Source organism: Amphiprion ocellaris, chromosome 9 (genome assembly GCF_022539595.1).
Source record: "Amphiprion ocellaris isolate individual 3 ecotype Okinawa chromosome 9, ASM2253959v1, whole genome shotgun sequence".
NCBI classification, from domain to species: domain Eukaryota; kingdom Metazoa; phylum Chordata; class Actinopteri; family Pomacentridae; genus Amphiprion; species Amphiprion ocellaris.
The window spans coordinates 333,050-358,314 of record NC_072774.1 but is presented as its reverse complement, the minus strand read 5'-3'; the positions used below and the strand labels follow the sequence as shown (position 1 = coordinate 358,314).

General features: G+C 39.4%; 1 protein-coding gene and 1 long non-coding RNA gene across 2 annotated transcripts; one reads left to right on the top strand and one right to left on the bottom strand.

The window, feature by feature from the left end:
- Positions 1–271: 271 nt before the first annotated feature.
- tars2 (threonyl-tRNA synthetase 2, mitochondrial) lies at positions 272–24,939 on the top strand (the record flags this gene model as incomplete). Its single annotated transcript, XM_055013641.1, has 13 exons — positions 272–483; positions 2,036–2,114; positions 13,105–13,251; positions 13,331–13,429; positions 14,817–14,986; positions 16,529–16,691; positions 16,908–17,045; positions 19,282–19,359; positions 20,479–20,579; positions 21,777–21,878; positions 22,121–22,193; positions 22,276–22,390; positions 24,733–24,939. Coding segments are annotated over 13 exons (1,620 nt in total), but the record flags the coding sequence as incomplete, so codon positions are not given.
- On the bottom strand, positions 3,090–4,096 carry LOC129349686 (uncharacterized). Its single transcript, XR_008602789.1, has 2 exons — positions 3,306–4,096; positions 3,090–3,161 (listed from the first exon to the last, which is right to left on the bottom strand). It is a non-coding gene; the product is annotated as an uncharacterized LOC129349686 (long non-coding RNA).
- Positions 24,940–25,265: the final 326 nt, after the last annotated feature.

Here is a 25,265-nt window from a genome sequence, read left to right as displayed (position 1 = left end):
AGTACAGGTGGTTTTAGTACAGGTGGATTTAGTACAGGTGGATTTAGTACAGGTGGTTTTAGTACAGGTGGTTTTAGTACAGGTGGTTTTAGTACAGGTGGATTTAGTACAGGTGGATTTAGTACAGGTGGATTTAGTACAGGTGGTTTTAGTACAGGTGGTTTTAGTACAGGTGGATTTAGTACAGGTGGATTTAGTACAGGTGTGTCCTCAGGTGGGTTTACAGCAGTCGTAGATGGAAGCAGCAGACTGAGGGTAGACGTGTTGAATTTCTCCAGATCACAATAATATTTCATTAAAACAGAGCGTTTCGGTGTGTTTTTTGTTCTGTTCTGTTCTATTCTGTTCTGTTCTGTTCTGTTCTGTTCTATTCTTTTCTTTTCTTTACTATTCTGTTCTGTTCTATTCTGTTCTGTTCCAGAGCAGTGATCTGAGGCTGCAGCTTATTGAGGAACAGATGAAGGATTCTGTTACCATCTACAGGTAAATATTAATAATCACAGATAATATCACATGTATAATATAATATAAAATGATGTAATATAGTATAGTATAATATAACGTAGTATAATATAGTATTATATATCATAATATAGTATAATATAATATAATACAGTATAATATAATTTAATATAATATAATATAACATAACATAATATAATATAATATAGTATAATATAATATAATATAATATAGTATAATATTATATTATATAGTATAATAGGATATAGTATAGTATAATATAATATAGTATGATATAATATATATAATTTATGAGTAGAAATCTATTAAACTTTCACCTGCTGGGAAACACTAAATCTTCACCTGTTGGATTCGGTTCTGGTGTGTAATAATTATTTATTATTCGGGTGTTGTCAGGTGTATTAATCTGTAATAATTGATAATTATTTATTATCCAGGTGTTGTCAGGTGTATTAATCTCTAATAATTGATAATTATTTATTATCCAGGTGTTGTCAGGTGTATTAATCTGTAATAATTGATAATTATTTATTATCCAGGTGTTGTCAGGTGTATTAATCTCTAATAATTGATAATTATTTATTATCCAGGTGTTGTCAGGTGTATTAATCTGTAATAATTGTTAATTATTTATTATCCAGGTGTTGTCAGGTGTATTAATCTGTAATAATTGATAATTATTTATTATCCAGGTGTTGTCAGGTGTATTAATCTGTAATAATTAATAATTATTTATTATCCAGGTGTTGTCAGGTGTATTAATCTGTAACAATTGATAATTATTTATTATCCAGGTGTTGTCAGGTGTATTAATCTGTAATAATTAATAATTATTTATTATCCAGGTGTTGTCAGGTGTATTAATCTGTAACAATTGATAATTATTTATTATCCAGGTGTTGTCAGGTGTATTAATCTGTAATAATTGTTAATTATTTATTATCCAGGTGTTGTCAGGTGTATTAATCTGTAATAATTGATAATTATTTATTATCCAGGTGTTGTCAGGTGTACTAATCTGTAACAATTGATAATTATTTATTATCCAGGTGTTGTCAGGTGTATTAATCTGTAATAATTGATAATTATTTATTATCCAGGTGTTGTCAGGTGTATTAATCTGTAACAATTGATAATTATTTATTATCCAGGTGTTGTCAGGTGTATTAATCTGTAATAATTGATAATTATTTATTATCCAGGTGTTGTCAGGTGTACTAATCTGTAACAATTGATAATTATTTATTATCCAGGTGTAGTCAGGTGTATTAATCTGTAACAATTGATAATTATTTATTATCCAGGTGTTGTCAGGTGTATTAATCTGTAACAATTAATAATTATTTATTATCCAGGTGTTGTCAGGTGTATTAATCTGTAACAATTGATAATTATTTATTATCCAGGTGTTGTCAGGTGCATTAATCTGTAATAATTAATAATTATTTATTATCCAGGTGTAGTCAGGTGTATTAATCTGTAATAATAATTTATTATAATTTATTATCCAGGTGTTCTCAGGTGTAAGAACTAATAATTATTTACCATCCAGGTGTGGAGACGGTGTCGGGGTCTCCAGCGGCCCCCTTCTCCCCCACACAGGAATCCTCCAGGTGTTCAGGATGCTGCAGGTGAGTTTTTTAGAATTTTACCCTCATCATGAATGAACCTCTGAAGGACAAAAACCTGAAAGTTTCTCTGTCACTGATCCAGAATCTGGAAGACTGAATATTTCTGTCAACTTTTACTTCTAAACTTTTCAGAGATTTTGGAAGCACGTTCTCTTAGTCTTTGATCAAATTCTGCTCTGCTGTGTTTAATTAACCAGAAGTTTTTACAGCATTAAATCTGGATTTTCAGGAAGATTTGTGTGAAATTTTAGCCTCATATGTCAAATATTTTCCAAATATTTTTCCCGTCATTCTTCAGGTTTTTTCTCACATTGAAGTTTGAGTTTGAACAACAATCGGTGACATGATGAGGAATCAGAGAGAAACTTTCAGGTTTTTATCTTTAATAGTTCCTCACATGTTGTTGTTCAAACACATTTAATGAGAGAATTAACCTGATTAAAGTTTTTTAAATAAATCCCTGAAAGTATTTGATTTATTCAGCTTAAATTTCACAAGTATTTTTATAAATATCCAGATTTTATGCTCTAAAAATTTCACTTCTTCCTTGTTTTTTCTTAATTTACCTAAAAATCGTCCAAACGTCTCAGTTTATCTAAAATTAGATAGAAATTGTTCACATTGACTGAAATGTAAAAAACAAAATTAGAACAAATTTTCCAAAACTACTCAAAATTTCTCTAAAATCTGTTAAATCGTCCAAATTGGATTAAAAATGCTCTACAGTGACTGAAGAAGTGTCCAAAATTAGACCAAAAATGATCCAAAGTGACTTAAAATTGATCAAAATGATTCAAATAATAGGGCTGCACAGTGGTGTAGTGGTTAGCACTTTCGCCTTGCAGCTAGAAGATCCCTGGTTCGCGTCCCGGCTTTCCCGGGATCTTTCTGCATGGAGTTTGCATGTTCTCCCTGTGCATGCGTGGGTGTTAAGTCCACCTCTCTTTCCCTCCAAAGGACGCGAGGACAACTCAGTTTTAAACTTCCAACACAAAACTTTATTTTCCTTCTAGTTGGTTGGTCAGAGTATTTCAATAGGTTGTAAACCTTTAAAGAAAGAAACAACATTCATAGCATCAAACACAGAACCAAAAAGTTTACATATTAGTCTCTTAATCATTTAAATCAACCAATCATACAGTGCAGTTAACATAAACTTGCACATAAAAAGCAAATAAACATTTCACCAACCATTGGCGTCTTTGGACTGAATCCATGAGTGGACTTGGCTCTTCTTTGTTCTTTCCTCGTGTCTCTCTTCTGAAGTGTGTTTGCCAGACTGGCTGAGCTTCCCCCAGTCCTTCCCAGGTGCTCTATATCAGTGATCACTGATCAGGTGTCAAGCTGTCAAGCACCAGGTGTCAGGTCCCTCCTTGCTGCTACCAGTGCATTCTGGGAAGTGTAGTTTTTTTTTTTTTTTTTTTTTTTTTTTTTTTTTTTTAAGGTCCCATGTCCTGAGATTCAGCTCAACACCTCCCACTTGACCTCCTGGTTTTTCCAAACTCAGCGAGGTCACAAGTCCTTTACACCTCTCATTGTTCTTCAGTGGGAAGTAGAATGACAAGACGTCTGACATCTCTATGAAGAATTGTGGCTGGGATCTTCGTCTGAAGCCTCTTGGTTCTTGCACTTTTTTCCTTTGTGGGCCCTTTCTTGTCATTTGGCTTTGTGATGGGAACAGGATAGCTGGGAAAAGTCTTCACAAGCACATCTCTTACAATGCCTTTGCTGTCAGCATTAACACTGACCACTCTAGCCAGCTTGTACTGTCCTCTCAAGGCGTTTTGGTCAGCCAACCAGACCACATCTCCAACAGCAACGTTTCGATTTTCGGTGTGCCATTTGTTCCTTATGAACAGATTAGGGCCAGCCAATTGGCTCCACTTCCTCCAGAATTTGTTTACTTCCGCTTGGATACTTTGAAGTCTTTTGTAGGGGTAGCCTTCAAACTGGAAATCTCCAGGGTCTCCCTTTGGACTTGCACGTCCCTAAAAGCAGAGAATTTGGTGTGATGTACTCTATACAGTCTTCTCTGCTTTGAGTTCTTGCATCAATGGGTCTCTCATTTGCAAGGTTGGCTGCCATGAAGAGGAACGTTTGGAATTCTCCCCATGAAAAAACGCCATCTCCACCAAGGTTGCTTAATGCCCGCTTCACTACTTTAACAGCTGCCTCTGCTGCACCATTCCTATGCGGGGAGTCTGCAGGGTGGATCTTCCAAGACCACTCTGTTCCATGTTTGGCAGCTGTGTCTTCAAGTTCATACTTGTTTAGTCGGTCAAGGAACTTGTGAAGCTGTTCCAGAGCAGGCTTGGCCCCTACAAAGTTAGTGCCTGGGTCTGACCAGAGTTTCCTTGGGTGTCCTCTCAGTGAAGTGAATCTTTGATAGGCTAGCAGGAATCCTTCTGATGACATGTCACTCACCACTTCAGTGTGTATGGCTCGGGAAGCCATGCAGCAGAAGACGATTCCCCATACTCTGAGTCTAGTTCTCTTCTTGACCTCATCTTTAACTTCATAAGGGCCAAACAGGTCCATGGTGGTGAATTCAAAAGGTGCAGCTGGGCCAGTTCGTTCCAGAGGCAGGTCAGCCATGACTTGTTGACACTGTTTTGCCTTATGTTTTCTGCAGACCACACAGCTGTCAACCGTTTTCTTAGCAAGTCTTCGGCCTTTTATCACCCAGGCTTTCTTCCTCATCCGGAGAAGAGTTCCTGCCACTCCCTCGTGGTTTGCTTTGTGGGATTCTTGTGCCAGCAATGTAGACACCCATGCTTCAAAGGGTAAAACTGGTACTGCCGTCTTATCTTCATTGAACATTTGAATTCTGCCTCCACAAACTAGCAGTCCAGAGTTTACATCCTTGTATACCGCTAATCTGCTTAGCGTTGTGTCAGGAAAAACTGCACCTTCTTGAGCTGCAAGGAAGATGTCATTGAGTGCATCTTCAAGTTCGCTGACAGTCAGCACAGCTTGCTTGGGTGATGTTTCCTCCCACTTTGACTGTTTTGGGGCCCGACACTTCCTCTTCAGCCACTGCTTGGCAGCTAGGCAAACCCAGGCGACGACTCTCACCAGTTTGGACAGGCTGCTGAATCTTCTTACTTCCACAGTATCTTTAACCCAGCCAGTGGGCTTCCTTCTTAGAAGAAGAGTTGGTTTTACCACAGGTTTTTCCTCTTGGGCTTCACTTTTTTGACTTTGAGTGGTTTGTAGGTCCTCCTTCTGCTGACGACTCCTTGCTTGAGCTCTTGTTAACGCACTTGAGAAAGCCTTCCTCTGAAGCTTGTTTACACTTTCCCTGGCATGAGCTGCGACCTCACCAGCTGATTTTATAGGCCACTCCTCCACAGGCCACTTCAGGAACTCTGGTCCATTTTGCCATATGGAATCCTCCTTCAAATCTTCAGGAGTGCCCCCTCTTGTTATGAGATCAGCTATGTTCATCTCTCCACGGACCCACCACCAGTCTTGCACTGGTCCAGCCTTCTGGATTTCACCCACTCTATTTGCAAAGAAGGTTTTGTACCCATAACTGTCTCTTTGAATGGCTCCTAAGACTGTTTGACTGTCAAGTAGATGGAACCATCTCTCGATCTTCATTCGAGCATGTTTTTCCACATACTTCCTGATCCTGGCAGCGAAGACAGCACCACAGATTTCAGCTTTTACAGCTTCTCCCTTCTGATCCAGAGGTGTCAGCTTGGCCTTTGATTCCACCAATCGAACTTCAGTGCCTTGACTTGTCTCCCATCTTATGTACATAACCGCTCCATAGGTTTTTTCACTTCCATCTGAGAATGTGATGCCCCAAGGTTTTCCTTTCCAGTCAGCTGGCGTGAGGCTTCTGTGGAATTTTACCTGTCCAAGCTGCACATATTCTTCAAAAAGCTGTATGGCTTCTTCTCTGAGACTGTTTGAAAGAGGTTGGTCCCAGGTCTCTTGGGTTAGCTTGCCACCCCTTCCCTCTTGGAATGCCTTTCTAACAAGAATTGCTCCCTTCTGTTTGGCAGGTGTAACTAAGCCAATTGGGTCATACAGTCCAGCCACTTGACTTAAGAGAGCCCTCCTAGTCAGTGGATTAGGTGTCTCAGTTCTCACCTCCTCTTTGAGAAGATTTTTTCCAATCCTCATCTTCTTCTTTCTTTTGGAAAAGTTAACTGAGGTTAACATGTAGAGCTTGTCTTCATCAATTTGGTAGCCAATGCCCAAAGCTTTGTTGTCTTCATCCCTCATTTGATTTGGAAGAATAAAGGTTCTATCTTGTTTCTTTGTTAGAGCCTCTGTCTCTATCCCTTGCCTCCCACTCTGCCCTGACCGGACCCATGGTTTGAGGAAGAAACCACCAGCCTTCAAGATCTCTTCAACATTTGCTGTGATTTTGTTGAGTTTGTTTAAGTCATTCTGGGAGGTTAAAAGGTCATCCACATAACTGTCCTCTTCAATGACTCTGCGTTCAACCTCCAAGTGAACAAAGTTGGGCAGGCTGGCTGTTTCCCTCATGGCCACCTGAGCAATGCAACCAGCCGGTCTGTCTCCTATATTGACTCTGGTAATTGCATATTCACTTATCTCTTCATCTGGGCTGGCCCTCCAGAGGAACCTGTGAAGATGCATCTCGCGATCCTCCAGCCATACAGAGTTGTACATCTTTTTGATGTCTCCTAGAGCTGCATGCATTCCTTCTCTGAACCTCAGCAAAACAGCTCTGATAGGGTTGAGGACGTCTGGTCCCTTCAGAAGAAGATCATTCATGCTCACGCCTTTGTACTTCTGGCTACTATTCCATACAATACGAACTGGTGTTGTCACTGAATGAGGGTTTGGTGCCACCAGGTGGCTTACATACCACACTGGTCCGTTCCACTGGTCCATGACTTCGTTGGTGAGTTGTATGGCCGCACCTCGTTCCACCATTTCATGGATCTGTGTAGCATATGCAACTTTCCAGTCTGGCTCCCTGCTCAGTTGCTTTTCCATCCTTAAGAAACAAGCTTGGACTGCACCTTTGTTATTTGGAAGAGAGGCTGGATCTACTGTCCAAGGATACTTTGCATCCCAGTGTGGAGATGGTGTGTGAGCATCTCCTTTTCTGTAGGTGAGGCCTCTTTTAATGACATCAAGCTCCATCTCCTCTGCCAGGGTCATTTCTTTTCCTCCTGGTGGACAGTTTCCACATCGGCATCCTCCACATCTTGGCTCACAAGCAGCGCCGATGCTGTCCCAGTGCCACCACTCAAGGAAGTTACGGTTACTGGAAGCTGTGAATTTGGTCTGAGCCATGTCCTCCTGCTGTAGCTGGGCTATGTCAGTCGAATGAATTCTGAGTTCTTGATATTTGACAGCTGCTGTCCTCATGGAGCGAGCAAAGTGTGTCTTGGACTCATATGCTGCCACCTCCACTTCTTCAAACAAGTCGGGATGCGCTCCACCCACTGTTTTCCCCAATGGACCCTCCCACAAGACGAGGTCTCCAATGACTTTCACTCTCTGGGGAGCGAGCCTTCCCTCTCGGTGGCTAATGAGAAGTTCAACCTCTTCTGGCCTTTCCAATTCTTCAAGTTTGACTTCTGGGAAGAATTTTTTCAATTGCTCAGGTTCAATTACTTGATGCACTCTGGCGATTTCATCCAAGCCGTAGCAGACCATTTCATGAGCTCTCTCTGTTCCTTTAGGAGTCTTGACTCTGACTTTGAGGAGATACCTTTGTGTGTTCACCTTCATGGTCATTCCACCAACTCCATGCACAACTAAGGTTATCTTCTCATTTCTTAACCTCAGTCTTTCAGCAGCCTTATGGGTGATGTAGTTTGTATCTGAAGCAAGGTCAATTAAAGTCCCAATTTTCTGCCCTGCATTTGCAGTGACTTGCATCAACATCATAATGACAGGAAGTTCAGCGAGCCCATTTCTCTGCAGTAGGTCAGACTGGCCTGAAGCATCGAATGTCCCCGTGGTCTTGTTGGTGTTGGTAAAAGCTTTCCTGCATCGATCTGCCATTTCTGGGGTAAGTTCAGACAAGATCTGCTTTTGTTCCTCCGTCAGTGTGCTTTCACCTTTGCTGTATTTTCCACTCCTTTCCTCTTCACCTCTTTTGACTTCTCCTTTTGGGCAGAGGAAGAAATGGTGGTCTGGGGCATCGCCTCCCCTTTTACAGTCTTTGTTTCTGCATAGGAAAGTGTCTCTGCAGTATCCATCTTCATCATGGCATCCAAGACATTTCCTGCATGCTCCCAGCTTTCTCAATACAGCTTTCTTTTCAGGTAGCTTAAGTCTTTTGAACTTTCTACAGAAGAAGATTTTGTTGTTGTGCCCACCATCACCGCAAACACCACATACCTCATCAAGTTTTTCCTTCTTTGTGGTTTTTGTTGAGGCAATCTTTCTCTCGTACTTCTTGTCAAAACGATCTGTCTTCTCCGTTTTCTCCACAGTCCTGAGCTGTTCGAGTCTCTCTAGTATTTCTTCTTGACTTTTCAGGAACTTCAAGAGCATGTCAAAGTGGTTGTCTGATGTGACGTTGTTTCTAGGTTCGACCATGAACATCAGCCAGTCTCTCTTAATAAAGTCAGGCAACTTACTTTCAATGGATTTAACTACCAGTGGGTTCTTTATGGCTCCAGAGTTTCCTAATTCTGTGAGATCTGCTAGGGCCTTCTCCACTGACTGTATGAGGTCAATGACCTTTCTTGGCTGGTTCCCCTTCACATGTGGCATCTTCTCCAGCTCTTCAAGGATTTCCACAGTGATGGTTAACTTGTTGCCATATCTGTTCTCCAGAACTCTGAACATGTCATTGGCAGTGGTATAGGTGGAAAGTCTGAGATCTTTTGAGATTTTGTCATCCACACTCTCCAAGAGTTGAATTTTCTTAACTTCAATTGAACCAGATGGCTCTCCCTGCTTTTGCAGGCTTTCCCAGTCTTTCCTCCATCTGTGATATTCTCTCTTGTTTCCATTGAAGATAGGTAGAGTGATTGGCTGGATTCTCACCATTGGTGTGGGCGTTGCCAGTTGGGGTGGTAGTTTCACTCCTGTGAGTTTTTCATCCCTCATCCGAGCAGTGGCAAAGTCAGCTTTCCTTAATTCAAGGCTGTAATAGGATGCTCTCACATCCTTGACTCTTCCATCCAGTTCATCCTTTAATTCCGCAGGGATCCATCTCTCCCATGTTGACATTGCTGAGATGGCCTCCTTCACTCTTTTGTCCAAGAGAATGAGGTGCACTTCATAGCCCTCCAAATTGCTGCTTTCCACAGTTACACCAGCCGCTCTATCAGCGGCTTTTTCTGCTTCCAGGATTGCCACATCAAGTTCACTCTTCCCGTACCTTGACCACAGGTTTGTTTGAACAATGTCTCTTATTTCTGCTAACTTTGTTTCACCTTCTTTTACAGATCTGTCAATATCGGCCTCTTGCTGTTCATCAAGATCTGCCTCCTCATTCTCAGTCTTAATGTCAGCCTCCAGTCCAATCCGGTAATCATCATTGGCATTGAGCATCTTTCTGAAACAGTCTGAAAGTTTAGTGAATTCCTCCTTTAATTCCACTTGAAGCATGCTGCTTGCTCCTCTTGAAATGAAGTTGGCTTGTCTGGTGAAGCTGCTTTTTGCAGTGGTCCTCTCTTTTTTGAGCTCCTTGACCGACTTCCCCAGGACATCTTCCGCCATCTTGACTTCCTCTGCGTCAACAGCTTATTTCTGGTTCTGAAGCCGTTTATCCTCAGGGCCAGGCTGCTCCGCGTGGTTTACAACTGTTAAGTCCACCTCTCTTTCCCTCCAAAGGACGCGAGGACAACTCAGTTTTAAACTTCCAACACAAAACTTTATTTTCCTTCTAGTTGGTTGGTCAGAGTATTTCAATAGGTTGTAAACCTTTAAAGAAAGAAACAACATTCATAGCATCAAACACAGAACCAAAAAGTTTACATATTAGTCTCTTAATCATTTAAATCAACCAATCATACAGTGCAGTTAACATAAACTTGCACATAAAAAGCAAATAAACATTTCACCAACCATTGGCGTCTTTGGACTGAATCCATGAGTGGACTTGGCTCTTCTTTGTTCTTTCCTCGTGTCTCTCTTCTGAAGTGTGTTTGCCAGACTGGCTGAGCTTCCCCCAGTCCTTCCCAGGTGCTCTATATCAGTGATCACTGATCAGGTGTCAAGCTGTCAAGCACCAGGTGTCAGGTCCCTCCTTGCTGCTACCAGTGCATTCTGGGAAGTGTAGTTTTTTTTTTTTTTTTTTTTTTTTTTTTTTTTTTTTAAGGTCCCATGTCCTGAGATTCAGCTCAACAGTGGGTTTTCTCCGGGTACTCCGGCTTCCTCCCACAGTCCAAAAATATGCTGAGGTTAATTGATTATTCTAAATTGCCCGTAGGTGTGAATGTGAGAGTGATTGTTTGTCTCTGTATGTAGCCCTGTGACAGACTGGTGACCTGTCTAGGGTGTCCCCTGCCTTCACCTGAGTCAGCTGGGATAGACTCCAGCCCCCCCATGACCCTAGTGAGGATTAAGTGGTGTATAGATAATGGATGGATGGATGGATGATTCAAATAATCTAAAATTATCCAATCCAGCTATATTTGTATAGCACTTTTAACAACCACTGATTGAACCAAAGTGCTGTACATACATGTAAACAGAACAAGGCAAATAAATCAGGAATACACAATAAAAGCACTAAAAACAGATAAAATACAAATATACACAATAAAAGTGCTAAAAACAAATAAAATACAAAAATACACAATAAAAGCACTAAAAACTAATAAAATCACAAAATAAAAGCACTAAAAACAAATAAAATCAGAAATACAGAATAATAGCACTAAAAACAAATAAAATCACAAAATAAAAGGCACTAAATGCAAATACAAAAATCACACAATAAAGGCACTAAGAACAAATGAAATCAGTGTCTCATGCCAGATGGAAAGCCAGGGAGTAAAAGTGCGTTTTAAGATAAATTTTAAAAATGGACAGTGAAGGGGCCTGTCTAAGGTGCAGCGGTAATTTATTCCATAAAATTGGGGCAACCACAGAGAAGGTTCTGTCCCCTCTGAGCTTAGAGTTGGGTGTATACAGGAGCAGCTGATCAGCTGACCTGAGAGACTTGGCAGGAATATGACGGTGAAGCAGCTCAGAGAGGTACAGCAGGGCAAGACCATTTAAAGATTTAAAAACAAATAAAATGATTTTAAAATGGACTCTAAAGTGTACAGGCAGCCAGTAGAGAGAGGCCAGAAGAGGTGTGATGTGTTCTGTTCTCCAGTTAGAAGGCCTGCAGCAGCATTCTGAACCAGCTGGAGACGTGACAGAGAAGACTGGCTGACTCCAACATAAAGAGCATCACAATAGTCCAGCTGAGATGAAATAAAAGCATGGACTACTGTCTCAAGGTGCTGCCTAGAGAGGAAAGATTTCACCTTTACCAACCACCTTAAATGAAAAAAGCTAGACTTCACAACTGACCGACTATGACTGTCCAGTTTAAAATCCCTGTCCAATATAAAACCCAGAGTTTTAACTGTGGGCTTCACATACATTGCCAAAGGGCCCAAGTCACCACAGAAGGACTCACGGGATCCACTGGGACCAAACACCATCACTTCTGTTTTCTTTTCATTAAAATGTAAGAAATTCCCAGCCATCCAAGCTCTGATGTCATCAAGACACGCCAGGAGTGGTTTAATAGAGAAGGCATCCCTCCGCTTTAAAGGAACATATATCTGACTGTCATCAGCATAACAGTGGAAGGAGATACCATGCTTTCTAAGAATGGATCCCAGAGGAAATAAGTGTAACGAAAAGAGCAAGGGTGCTAAAATTGAGCCCTGTGGGACCCCACATGACAGGAAGCAGGGAAGGATTCAAAACCCTCAAGGCTTACACTAAAGCTTCTATCAGCCAGATAGGATCTAAACCAGTCCAGAGCAGCTCTGCAAATGCCCACTTGGTGCTGCAGTCGAGACATTAAGGTCTGGTGGTCCACTGTGTCGAAGGCAGCGGTAAGATCAAGCAGGACAACAATCACATGATCTCCAGAATCACATGATCACCAGAATCACCAGAATCACATGATCACCAGAATCACATCACATGATCTCCAGAATCACATAATCAGATGATCTCCAGAATCACATGATCTCCAGAATCACATGATCACCAGAATCACATGATCACCAGAAACACATGATCACCAGAATCACATGATCACCAGAATCACGTGATCACATGATCACCAGAATCACATGATCACCAGAATCACATGATCTCCAGAATCACATGATCACCAGAATCACATGATCACCAGAAACACATGATCACCAGAATCACATGATCACCAGAATCACATGATCACCAGAAACACATGATCACCAGAATCACATGATCACCAGAATCACGTGATCACATGATCACCAGAATCACATGATCACCAGAATCACATGATCACCAGAAACACATGATCACCAGAATCACATGATCACCAGAATCACATGCCAAGAGGATGTCATTAAAAACCCTTGACAATGCTGACTCTGTGCTGTGAAGGGTTAGGTATAAATTGTTTAAAATTACCAAAAAACTTCTGATATTTACAGAAAAAGTGTCCAAAATGACACTAAATGAGTGAATAAAACAGCACAAAATGGACCTGAAATGACTCAGAACTCGTCCACAAGGACTCAGAGTTTCTAAAATGACATGAAACCTGTTTTTTCATATTTCATCTCCTCCATAATCAGAGATTATTGATCTACTGTCCAATATTGCAGATTCTGAATCAATGACATGATGAGAAATGAGAGAGAAACTTTCAGGTTTTTATCTCTAAGAGTTCCTCAGATTTAATGAGAGAATAAACCTGATAAAGTGGCTCCGTTATGTCAGAAAGCTTCTTATAAATGAGCCTAAAGTATCTTTAGAAGTCTGCGTATTTCCTGCTGTAATAATTTCCACGTCTTCTTCTTGTGTCTGCGTCCAGCTCTCCTCGGTGACTCTATCCAATCAGACGGCGCCGTCGGGTCTGACTCGGCTCTCAGGTGTGGCGTTTCCAGGTGAGAAGGAGGTTCAGGAGTGGGAGAAGGAGCAGGAGGAGGCGAGGAGGAGGGACCACCGACGCATCGGGATGGTGAGATCCAGCTTTGCTATCAGCTGTTTTATTCTGATTTTATCAGCTTTATTATTAATCAGGTTTTATTGATCCTCAGGACCAGGAGCTGTTCTTCTTTAACGACGTCAGTCCAGGAAGCTGCTTCTTCCTGCCTAAAGGAGCTCACATCTACAACACTCTCACCGACTTCATCAAGGTTTCACTCATTTATCTTTATTAAAACTGATTTAAAACTAAAAGTAGTAATTTTCTCCTATAAACTCTGATTCTGGCTCTTTTTCTGCACTAATGTTGTAAATATGAGCAGATTTCCGATTACTGTCAGTTTCATTTTATTTTATATCGAGACACAAATGAATGTTTTAATATTAAAGAAAGACTAAAGGTTTAAACAGGATTTAAAATCAATAAATAATCAATAAATAATAAACCAGATGAGGAATTCTTCACCTTTTTTACAACACATTTTTATTTTCTAATCAGATTAAAATTATTCTGATTGTTTAAAAATGATTCATTCTTTTATAAAAACAAAACATTATTTCAGTCTCCTGATAATTCCTGGGTTTTGTATAATAATAATAATTTTCAGTGGAACAGTTTTGTGCAGCCCAACATTTTTCTACATGTATTTTCTTGTTTGCAGATGATCGTTTTAGTCTTTATGTATTTTTTTTAATGAAATTCTTATTATTTTATTTATTTTTTGATCTGTGGTTGTGTGGATTGGAGAAGTTAATTTAATGTTTGATTAACTCATTTAAAGAATTAATTCCTAAATCCTGTTGTTGTGTTCAGGATTAATAACTAAGTAATCTGAATAATTTTGCACCTTTTTTATTTAACTTTATTTAAAAACTCAGAGTTTGTTTCCCTGCAAGAAACACAACCAGAAATCTAAAAAGAAATGAGTTATTATAAATATTAAAGCTCCAGAAACCGGTTATAAATCAGATAATATAATAATCTGTTATTAACTCGTTTAGTTTAAACATTATTTTGGTCTTTGTTCATTTTTTTTTTGGTCCTTATTTTTTCACTAATGTGTATTTTTAGGTTCATAGTTTTGGGCAGCCCAACATCTTTCAGTATATAACTATTTTCTTTTTCCTGTTTGCAGATGATTGTATTCGTCTTCATATGTTAGAAATATGTTACTGTGTGTTTTTATTTTATTTATTTATGTGAGCTGAAGGGTCTGTTGGTTGGTGAATGTTAGAAAAACCCTCATAAATCCAGGATGAAGCGTCTGATTCCATATTTTAAAAGCAGTTTTCCTTCTTTGTGAACTTTATTGAATTAAACCGTTTTATTTCCCAGCAGGTGAAACCTTTGCTCTGGACGTCTTTGTTCCGTTAAAATCCTCTTTTTCATGTTTTTCCTGCTGGAAAATTTGCGTTTTATTCCGTTCTATTTATTTTAGAGCAGCTGAATCATTAGATTCTTTAGTTTTATGAGCAGATTAAGACGTTCAGACATGAAAATATGAACACACGTGTTGATCCTGAGCACACGTGTTCCTGTCAGGATGTTCCTCCAGTTAAAGCTCTTATTGTGGCGGTCTGACTTCCTTCCTCTTGCAGAGTGAGTACCGGCGGCGAGGCTTCAGCGAGGTCGTGACCCCGACGCTCTACAGCACGGCATTATGGGAACGTTCGGGTCACTGGGAGCACTACAGCGAGAACATGTTCACCGTGGCAACGGAGGGATCGCAGCGCTATGCCCTAAAACCCATGAACTGCCCCGCCCACTGGTAAACACGCTAAACACCTTAAACACGCTAATTAATCATGTTAATTAATACAGAAAGAATTAATAAATAAACCCATGAACTGCCCCGCCCACTGGTAAACACGCTAAACACGCTAAACACCTTAAACACATCAAACACGTTAAACACTTTCATATAGAAACCAGATACTAACCAATGATAACACCAGAACCTGCTGCTGGGTTTAAACACGTCATCTTGATAGAACCACCAGAAGGACTCCATCCAGAAACTAGTTATTAACCAATAATGATAATAATAATAGTCATAATAATAGTATTAATATTAGTAATAATAATAATAATAATAATAGTTATGATAATATTGTAATAGTAATAATAATATTATAGTAATAATAATCACAATAAAAATAATAATTGTAATAATAGTAACAATAATGATAATTTTAATAATGATAATAATTGTAATAATAATAATAATAATAATAATAATAATAATAATTGTAATAATTGTAATAATTGTAATAAGAATCATAATAGTAACAATAATAATAATAGGGTTAGCACCTTGTCTTTACAGAACCACCAGAATGACTCTGTCCATCAGTCAGAAGCCCTAAAAACAGAAGAAAGTCAGATTTTTAACTTCTTCATCTGTGACCTGTTGTTTTTGTTAAATTCACCAGATTTCTGCTTAAATTTGTAATATTTCATCACTTTATTCCAAATATCTCACTGAAAATTTCACAGAAATCAACCGTTTACATGAAATAAATTCAGTAAAAACCAGTTTCTGGTTTATACGGTTTGTGATAACTGGTGGAACTTTGGTATTTTTGTTCAGACTTCAGGTTTTTAACACATCGACCTGCTTTCAGATGAGGAGTTCAAGGACCAGCAGAAAATCTCACAATTCTTCCTTTTTATAGTTTCTGCCTGATAAATGGTGTCTTTTTGGAGACTTTCTTTAAAGATCAGATGTTTTGGGGTTCAGACCGATTAAATTATTCTAATTAAATCAGTTTTTCTGATCCTGACTCTGACTAAATGTCTGTTTTTCTAAAATAATCAGTTTTTCTTTCTCTCCAGTGTGACGTTTGAGCAGAGGGTTCGCTCGTGGAGGGAGCTTTGATTAAATCAGTTTTTCTCATCCTGACTCTAGTTTGTCTGATTCTGACTCTAGTTTTTCTAAATCTGACTCTAGTTTGTCTGATTCTGACTCTAATTCTTCTCATCCTGATTCTAGTTTGTCTGATTCTGACTCTAGTTTTTCTTATCCTGACTCTAGTTTGTCTGATTCTGACTCTAGTTTTTCTAAATCTGACTCTAGTTTGTCTGATTCTGACTCTAGTTTTTCTCATCCTGACTCTAGTTTGTCTGATTCTGACTCTAGTTTTTCTCATCCTGACTCTAGTTTGTCTGATTCTGACTCTAGTTTTTCTCATCCTGACTCTAGTTTGTCTGATTCTGACTCTAGTTTTCCTCATTCTGACTCTAGTTTTTCTCATCCTAATTCTAGTTTTTCTCATCCTGACTAGTTAAATCTGTTTTCCTTTCTCTGCAGCGTGATGTTTGAGCAGAGGGTTCGCTCGTGGAGGGAGCTTCCTCTGCGATGGGCTGACTTCGGGGCTCTGCATCGGAACGAACTGTCTGGAGCTCTGGGAGGTCTGACTCGGGTTCGCAGGTTCTGTCAGGATGACGCTCACATCTTCTGCACACCTGAGCAGGTAGACACACATTTCTGAAGGTGCTTTAACTGTGAACGGACTGGTGTTGGAATCGCACGGCAGCAGAAAGACGCCCTGAGATTCCAGAAATGAATGAAGCTCTTTGTGTCGTCCTGAGATTCCAGCTGTTTAACGCTGTAATCTCATTATTCTCACGATTCGATCTCTGAACAAGACTTCAACCCTCTCCTCTGATGTTTTCCTTCTTCCTCACAGCTGGAACAGGAGATCGTGTCATGTCTGGAGTTCATCCGGAGCGTCTATCGGGTGTTTGGGTTTTCCTTCCACTGCCTGCTGTCCACCCGGCCGACGCCGTGCCTCGGAGAGCCGGAACAGTGGGACGATGCTGAGCAGGTAAATGTCTCTATCACCTGTACGCTGAAGAAACTCCCACTGTTCAGCATCTAAACTCCAAGCAGCAGCCGGATAAACCCAAACTATCACCTAAACTACACCGTTTATCACCACAATAACATCATTTATCACCACAATAACACCGTTTATCACCACAATAACACCGTTTATCACCACAATGACACCGTTTATCACCACAATGACACCGTTTATCACCACAGTGACACCGTTTATCACCACAGTGACACCGTTTATCACCACAGTGACACCGTTTATCACCACAGTGACACCGTTTATCACCACAGTGACACCGTTTATCACCACAGTGACACCGTTTATCACCACAGTGACACCGTTTATCACCACACTGACACCGTTTATCACCACAGTGACACCGTTTATCACCACAGTGACACCGTTTATCACCACAGTGACACCGTTTATCACCACAGTGACACCGTTTATCACCACAGTGACACCGTTTATCACCACAGTGACACCGTTTATCACCACAATGACACCGTTTATCACCACAGTGACACCGTTTATCACCACAATGACACCGTTTATCACCACAATGACACCGTTTATCACCACAATGACACCGTTTATCACCACAGTGACACCGTTTATCACCACAGTGACACCGTTTATCACCACAGTGACACCGTTTATCACCACAGTGACACCGTTTATCACCACAATGACACCGTTTATCACCACAATGACACCGTTTATCACCACAGTGACACCGTTTATCACCACAGTGACACCGTTTATCACCACAGTGACACCGTTTATCACCACAGTGACACCGTTTATCACCACAGTGACACCGTTTATCACCACAGTGACACCGTTTATCACCACAGTGACACCGTTTATCACCACAATGACACCGTTTATCACCACAATGACACCGTTTATCACCACAGTGACACCGTTTATCACCACAGTGACACCGTTTATCACCACAGTGACACCGTTTATCACCACAGTGACACCGTTTATCACCACAGTGACACCGTTTATCACCACAGTGACACCGTTTATCACCACAGTGACACCGTTTATCACCACAGTGACACCGTTTATCACCACAGTGACACCGTTTATCACCACAGTGACACCGTTTATCACCACAGTGACACCGTTTATCACCACAATGACACCGTTTATCACAATAACACCGTTTATCACCACAATGACATCGTTTATCACCACAATGACATCGTTTATCACCACAATAACACCGTTTATCACCACAATGACATCGTTTATCACCACAATGACACCGTTTATCACAATAACACCGTTTATCACCACAATGACATCGTTTATCACCACAATGACATCGTTTATCACCACAATGACATCATTTATCACCACAATGACACCGTTTATCACAATAACACCGTTTATCACCACAATGACATCGTTTATCACCACAATGGCACCGTTTATCACCACAGTAACACCATTTATCACCAGAATCACACCATTTATCACCAGAATGACTCCATTTATCACCAGAATCACACCATTTACCAGAGTCAGAAGCTATGAAAATGGAAAATCTGTTGGAAAATGAACCAAATATCAGCAAAATCACATTATTCTGAAGGTCTCGTGGAAATATTTCAACAAATAAACCATATTCTGTAAAAAAGGCACTGGACTGACTGAGCTGAGACTGACATTCATGATGAAAATCCAGTTTTCTGTTGAACTGCAGGCAGTGTCTAGACCAAAAAAATGACAAAAAAGGGCAAAAAATAGGACAAAGGGCAGACAAAGAAGCAAGGCATGAAACACCACAAATTAGACTCAGAATGGTAAAAATGAGACAGAACAACATCAAATAAGAAGAAAACAACAGAAATAAGACACAAAATGAGACACAAAACAACAAAAAAAATCAAAAATCTGTACAAAATTAGATAAACTTGCGCAAAAATTGTCAACGGTGACTCAAAAAGGTCTAAAATTGCAGAAACTTGCATAAAATGCCTCAAAAAATATTTGGAATTATTCAAAACTTTTCACAAATGATTTAGAGGAAAATGAATGACTTCCCATCAGAGAGCTGCTGGTTCATGATCATCTCCTTAAAACAATTAAACGGGATTAGACTGAGTGGAGCTGAACATTATGGAGCTGGAATGGACTTTAGCGTACTTTAGTGTACTTGTACTGTGAGTACTCACTCCTGTTGTGGTTGTGTGTCGCTGAGCAGCAGCTGAAACGAGGCCTGCAGCAGTTTGGAGAACGTTGGGAGTTGAACCCTGGAGACGGAGCTTTCTACGGACCAAAGGTGGGTTCAGGGTCAACGTTCAGAAAACATGAAGTTTAAATAAAGTCTATCTCAGTGTCTGGAAACATCTGGAGTCCTCCATTCAGTTTATCCGTTTGAATTAAAGGAGTTCTTTTGGAGACACTCAGACCAGCTACAACCAGTTATTAGTTAGCTTAGCTTAGCTTAGCATAGCATAAAGACCAGGAAACAGGTAAAGCAGCTTGTTTGAGTCCATCCAAAGTTCATAAAATCCACCTGACACCAGGGACAGCTGGGTTTTTGGACCGGTTTTTGTCTTTTTTTTGACAAATTTTCTGTCACGTTGAGTCTGACCATTTAGATTTTTGCAGTGTCTAGAAATGTTTTGACGCAGATGTTTTTCTACCTTCATGTTTCCTCTCTACTCTGCTCACCATCAGTAGATGTTTCTCCATCATCTGTAGACGTTTCACCATTATCAGTAGATGTTCCACCATCATCAACAGATGTTCCACCATCATCAGTAAAAAGATGTTCCACCATCATCAGTAGATGTTCCACCATCATCAGTAGATGTTCCACCATCATCAGTAGATGTTTTTCCATGCTGGATGGATGTCCAACAACTTGCTCCTCTGTTCTCTGTTTCTGCTTCATTTATTTTCTTCATCCAGGAGCTTTTTTGTTCCAGGACGGTCATGAGCTGGAAATGTGATGTTTTTAGTTTTTCCAGTTTCTGGCTGATGAATGTGACTTTTTGCTGATATTTAATTGATTGTTTTCTAAAGTTCTTGGAACTCTAGTTTGGTAGATGAGAGTCACAGACGTCCTCGTTTTCTCTAAACAGCAGATGATTTATTTCACACCAATAGAAGCTGAAATGTGATTCAGGAAGAATTTTTAGCGACCTGCGGAGGACCTCGGCTTTCATTTCATTTGTGCAACAGCATTCCTCTGTTGGGAGCAGTTGCTGCAGTCAGCTTCTCCTCAGTCCACAGAAATGATTAGTTGACAGGAACTGGTCTGGTTTGGTCTCCAGTAACTGGTCTGGTTTGGTCTTCAGTAACTGGTCGGGTTTGGTCTTCAGTAACTGGTCTGGTTTGGTCTTCAGTAACTGGTCTGGTTTGGTCTTCAGTAACTGGTCTGGTTTGGTCTCAGATTGACGTTCAGATCAGAGATGCTCTCGGCCGGCAGCACCAGTGCGCCACCATCCAGCTGGACTTCCAGCTACCGATCCGGTTCCAGCTTCAGTATGTCGGGTGAGTCGCTGCTGAACTTTATTTAACTTGATTTAAATTAAATCCGGTTCCAGCTTCAGTACATCGGGTGAGTCGCTGCTGAACTTTAACTTGATTTAAATTAAATTTCAAGCTGGCTGTAAACAGGCGCCTCCTGTTAAACTCACGGGTTTTTAATAGAAACTCCTGCAGCAGAACTTCAGGGATGGAATTAGATGAGTGTTTATTGGATGATCAGTTCGAGCAGCTCTGGGTTAACGTGTCCTCATTCTTCCATTTGCACTTAAGACCCGTTAGCTTCCAGCAGGGGGCGCTGTGCTCAACATTAGCTGCAATAAACTGAACAGAAGAAGCAGAAAAGCAGCAAAAAACAGCAAGAAGAAGAAACAGAAACTTGTCTGAAAAGGTCAAATATTTTTGTTCTAGAGCTGTTTTCAGAGAAATTCACCTTAGATCCAAGAAATTAAATCTGTTTTAACGCAAGCAGATGGTTTTTCTCTGGATTTGTTTATAAAATGGCATAAAATAATGAAAACTGTGGATCAGAGTTTCTTCTGGTTCACCGGGAAATATTCCAACAAGAATAACTTTATTTAGAAAACCAGAAAATATTCCAACAAGAATAACTTTATTTAGAAAACCAGAAAATATTCCAACAAGAATAACTTCATTGATAAAACCAGAGAGAGTTCCAGAGGAATTAACACATAGAAATAAACATGTAGGAAAAAAACGTGGAAATAATAGAATCAAATAAATGGAATCAGTAGACTTCAACAACAGAGAAAATAAAGAAGCAAAAATGACAAATCTGAGAGGAAAAAGAATGAGTGGAAGAAAAGAAAGTAGCGAAGAAAACCAGAAAAACCACTAAGATTATTATTATTATGATGTAAATAAATGGTAAATGTGGAAAAAATTTACAAAAAATAAGTAACGTAAAAAAAATTAAATCAGAATCACATAAATGTGACTTTGTTTATTTTTATTTGTGTTGTCTTAATAAAATGATTTCTTGTTTATAAATGTGTGTTTTTAATAATTTGACGGTAATCAATAATAACAATAATAATAGTAATATTATTATTATTATTATTATTATCAATAATAATAATAATAATAATAATAATAATAATAATAATAATAATAATAATAATAATAATAATAATAATAATAATAACAATGATAATAATACTAAGTTTCCTGGTTTCCTTCCAGGTCTGACGGAGTTCTGCACCGACCAGTGATGATCCATAGAGCTGTTCTAGGATCAGTGGAGAGGATGATCGCTATCCTGGCAGAGAACTATGGAGGGAGATGGTACAGTACTACTACTACTACTACTACTACTACTATAGAGTACACACATGTAGTACTGCTACTATAGAGTACACAGTTGTAGTACTACTCCTAAAGAATACTCAGATGTAGTACTTCCTGACCCGTATTTTCTTCACTCTAACCCTCTATTGTTCTGATGTAGTAATACTAATAAAGAGTACCTAGATGTAGTACTACTCCTAAAGAGTCCTCAGATGTAGTACTACTGTTTCTGTCTCCAGGCCCCTGTGGTTGTCTCCAGCTCAGGTCTCTGTGGTTCCTGTAGGGGGCAGCAGCGAGGCGTACGGCCAACAGGTGGGTTCCTCAGAGCTGCTCTCTGACTTTGTTCTGGTGATTAATTATCTGCTGTCATCTAACGGAGCCACTCTGTTTTAAGGTGGTCCAGAGGTTCCAGGAGGCTGGCTTCATGGTGGATCTGAATGACGACCCCGGAGCCACCTTAAATAAGAAGATCCGCTGGGCTCAGCTGGCCCAGTACAACTACATATTTGGTAATGACGGATCGCCGGCTTCTGATTAACCCTCCTGATGCCAACGCCGTTTAAAATCAGGATTAATGTCTAGAAAACCAGCTCTGGACATATTTAACCCTTCTAACGCCGGTTAAATATCTAGAAAACTGGACATATTTAACCCTCCTAACGCCGTTTAAATATCTAGAAAACTGGACATATTTAACCCTCCTAACGCCGTTTAAATATCTAGAAAACTGGACATATTTAACCCTCCTAACGCCGTTTAAATATCTAGAAAACTGGACATATTTAACCCTCCTAACGCCGTTTAAATATCTAGAAAACTGGACATATTTAACCCTCCTAACGCCGTTTAAATATCTAGAAAACTGGACATATTTAACCCTCCAAAGACTTTATCTGTTAAAAATAAACAGTCTTTATTTCTTAACCTTGATTAAAGCAGGGAGGTCAGCTGAGGAAAGGTTCTCATTTACAAAAACCGTGAGGACGTAGAGAAAGAAAAACAGAAAATACAACAATAACTGTAATATATGTCAACTATAAATGACACATCATCAGAGCTACGTTGAATTTTGGAATGGAAGCTTGAAATAATCACATTTCTGCATTTATCGTTTAAAAATTCACCAAATATCCAATGTTTGCACAAAATACATTCTGTAAAAAAGTAAAACTAGAACTCAGAAGCTGCTATTATTGATAACTACTAATACCTGTTAGTGATAACGGTGCTATTAACTGCAGTTATCATATTCTATATATTCTATATCTTATACTGAGCTGTGGCCAGCAGTGGGATGAACTGCAGGCCGTGTGTGGAACGTTTTTATTGGCAGCTTTAATCCCAAACAGCTTCACAATCCGAAGACGTTTAGATGTTTTCTAAAGAATCTAGTTTGAATGAAATAGTTTTGATAACATATCTCAATTTACACTGAGATTTCCTTCAGTTTTTTGATTGGTGAAAATATGTAGTCGATGCAAAAATCACCATAAATCGCCACAAATCGCCAAAAATCACTAAAAATCACCACAAATCACTAAAAATCACCACAAATAACTAATAATCACCATAAATCGCCACAAATAACTAAAAATCACCACAAATTGCCACAAATCACTAAAAATCACGAATCATTAAAAATCTCAGCATTTGTCAGAAAAACTCTTTTCTTTGCAGCTGAAGGTCGCTCTCAGTCAGTCGGGGTTCGTAGTCCTTAGAATGTTTTTATTTTTCTTATTTTCCAGAATAGAATCGCACAGGATTCATTCATTAAAAGTTCTGTTTTTAAACGTTCTGACTCTAACAAAAGCTTCACTTTTGTCTTTTTTCATGAGTTTGTTTAAAAATCTTCCGGTTAGCGATTTAACGTTCTCAGTCGTTAATTTTTTACCGAATCTGTTTAATGCAAACTTTTTCTTTTTTGAACATTTTTAAACGAGACACGTAAAATAAAGCAGGTTAGTTTTAATGTCAGTTATTTTCTGCTTAGATTTGTTTTTTTCTGCAGATGGAGCCACAGGTTGCTCATGATGTATTCAAGGACTGTTGGAAGTTGAAAACCTTTAGATTTTTTCAAATTTTACAGTTTCTGACTCTGATCAAAGCTATAATTGAAGTGATTTTTTTATTTTTAATAATTATCACGTTGGTGTCAGTCCTTGTTTCTTTGTTAAAAGCAGTTTATTTTTTTTGCTTTTTAAAGAACTGGTTTCATACAAACAATATATTTATTTATGTTCACTGAATGTTGTAAAGTTAAAAACTGACGTTTCTGTTTTTAGTTTCTGACTGATAGTTTCTCAGTTAGTCTTTTTTTACTAAATGTGTTTAATGTAAACTGTTTATTGATTAAATATCACATTTTTAAGCTTAGATTTCATTAATTTTCCAGCTTTAACTTTCTGTTACACACGATGTGTTTAAGGACCATCAGAAAGTTGAGTATCTGACATTTTTTGGTTCTATTTTTACATTTTCTGACTAAGTTTTCTGTTTTCTGCATCTGGGAGCAAAGAATTTCAGGTTTCGTTTTGGTTTTTTTGTATTTTAAAGAATTTTTTAGTGCAAACTTTATTTTCTGCAATTTTCGCAACAAAACATGAAAAATCTAACTATTTTAATAAAATCTGACAGCTTGAAGCTCAGATTTCCTGATTTAACTCCAACATTACACACAATTGGTTCAAGGGGCCTCGGAAAGTTAAAAATCTGAGAACTTTATAGTTGTTTTTCCAGTTTCTGGTTGATAAATTCTGCATTCTGAGGCGACTTTAGATGGAATCCACTGAAGCCTGTTGGTTTATATCTGACTGCAGATCTGCTGACGCTGTTTTTGGTGTTTTCGGTGCAGTGGTGGGCGATAAGGAGCGTGACGGCGGCTCGGTGAACGTGAGGAGTCGAGGAGGGAAGCAGCTGGGCAGGAGGCCGACGGAGGAGGTGCTGAAGGACCTCATGAAGCTACGAGACTCCAGGAGCAACGAGGAAGACTTCTGATGAGGAAACACCTTGATTTACATTCTGCTGACAAGAAAACACAATAAAAATATACAAAACACCACCTTCAGTGTCCCGTCATTCACCGAGGAATCTGTAGAAGCACCAAGAGGAGATTTAGGGCCGTTTAAAGTTTTTTCCCTAAAAGCTGTTAAAGATTCAAACCTGCTTCAGAAGTCCTGATGTGACTAAAATAGGCAGCAGCTGCTCAGGACTGTGTGTTTTCATGTGTGTTTAGTGGAAACAGCCAGTCAAGGTAAAGGTCAGAAGGATTGGAAGCTTGTTCCTCTTTAATTGAAGGAGGGCAGCAGGATGGAAAAGACATCAGTCACAACAGCGACTCGGAGGCGTCCAGCCGGCCCAGGATAAACCGACTCAACAGACCAAAGC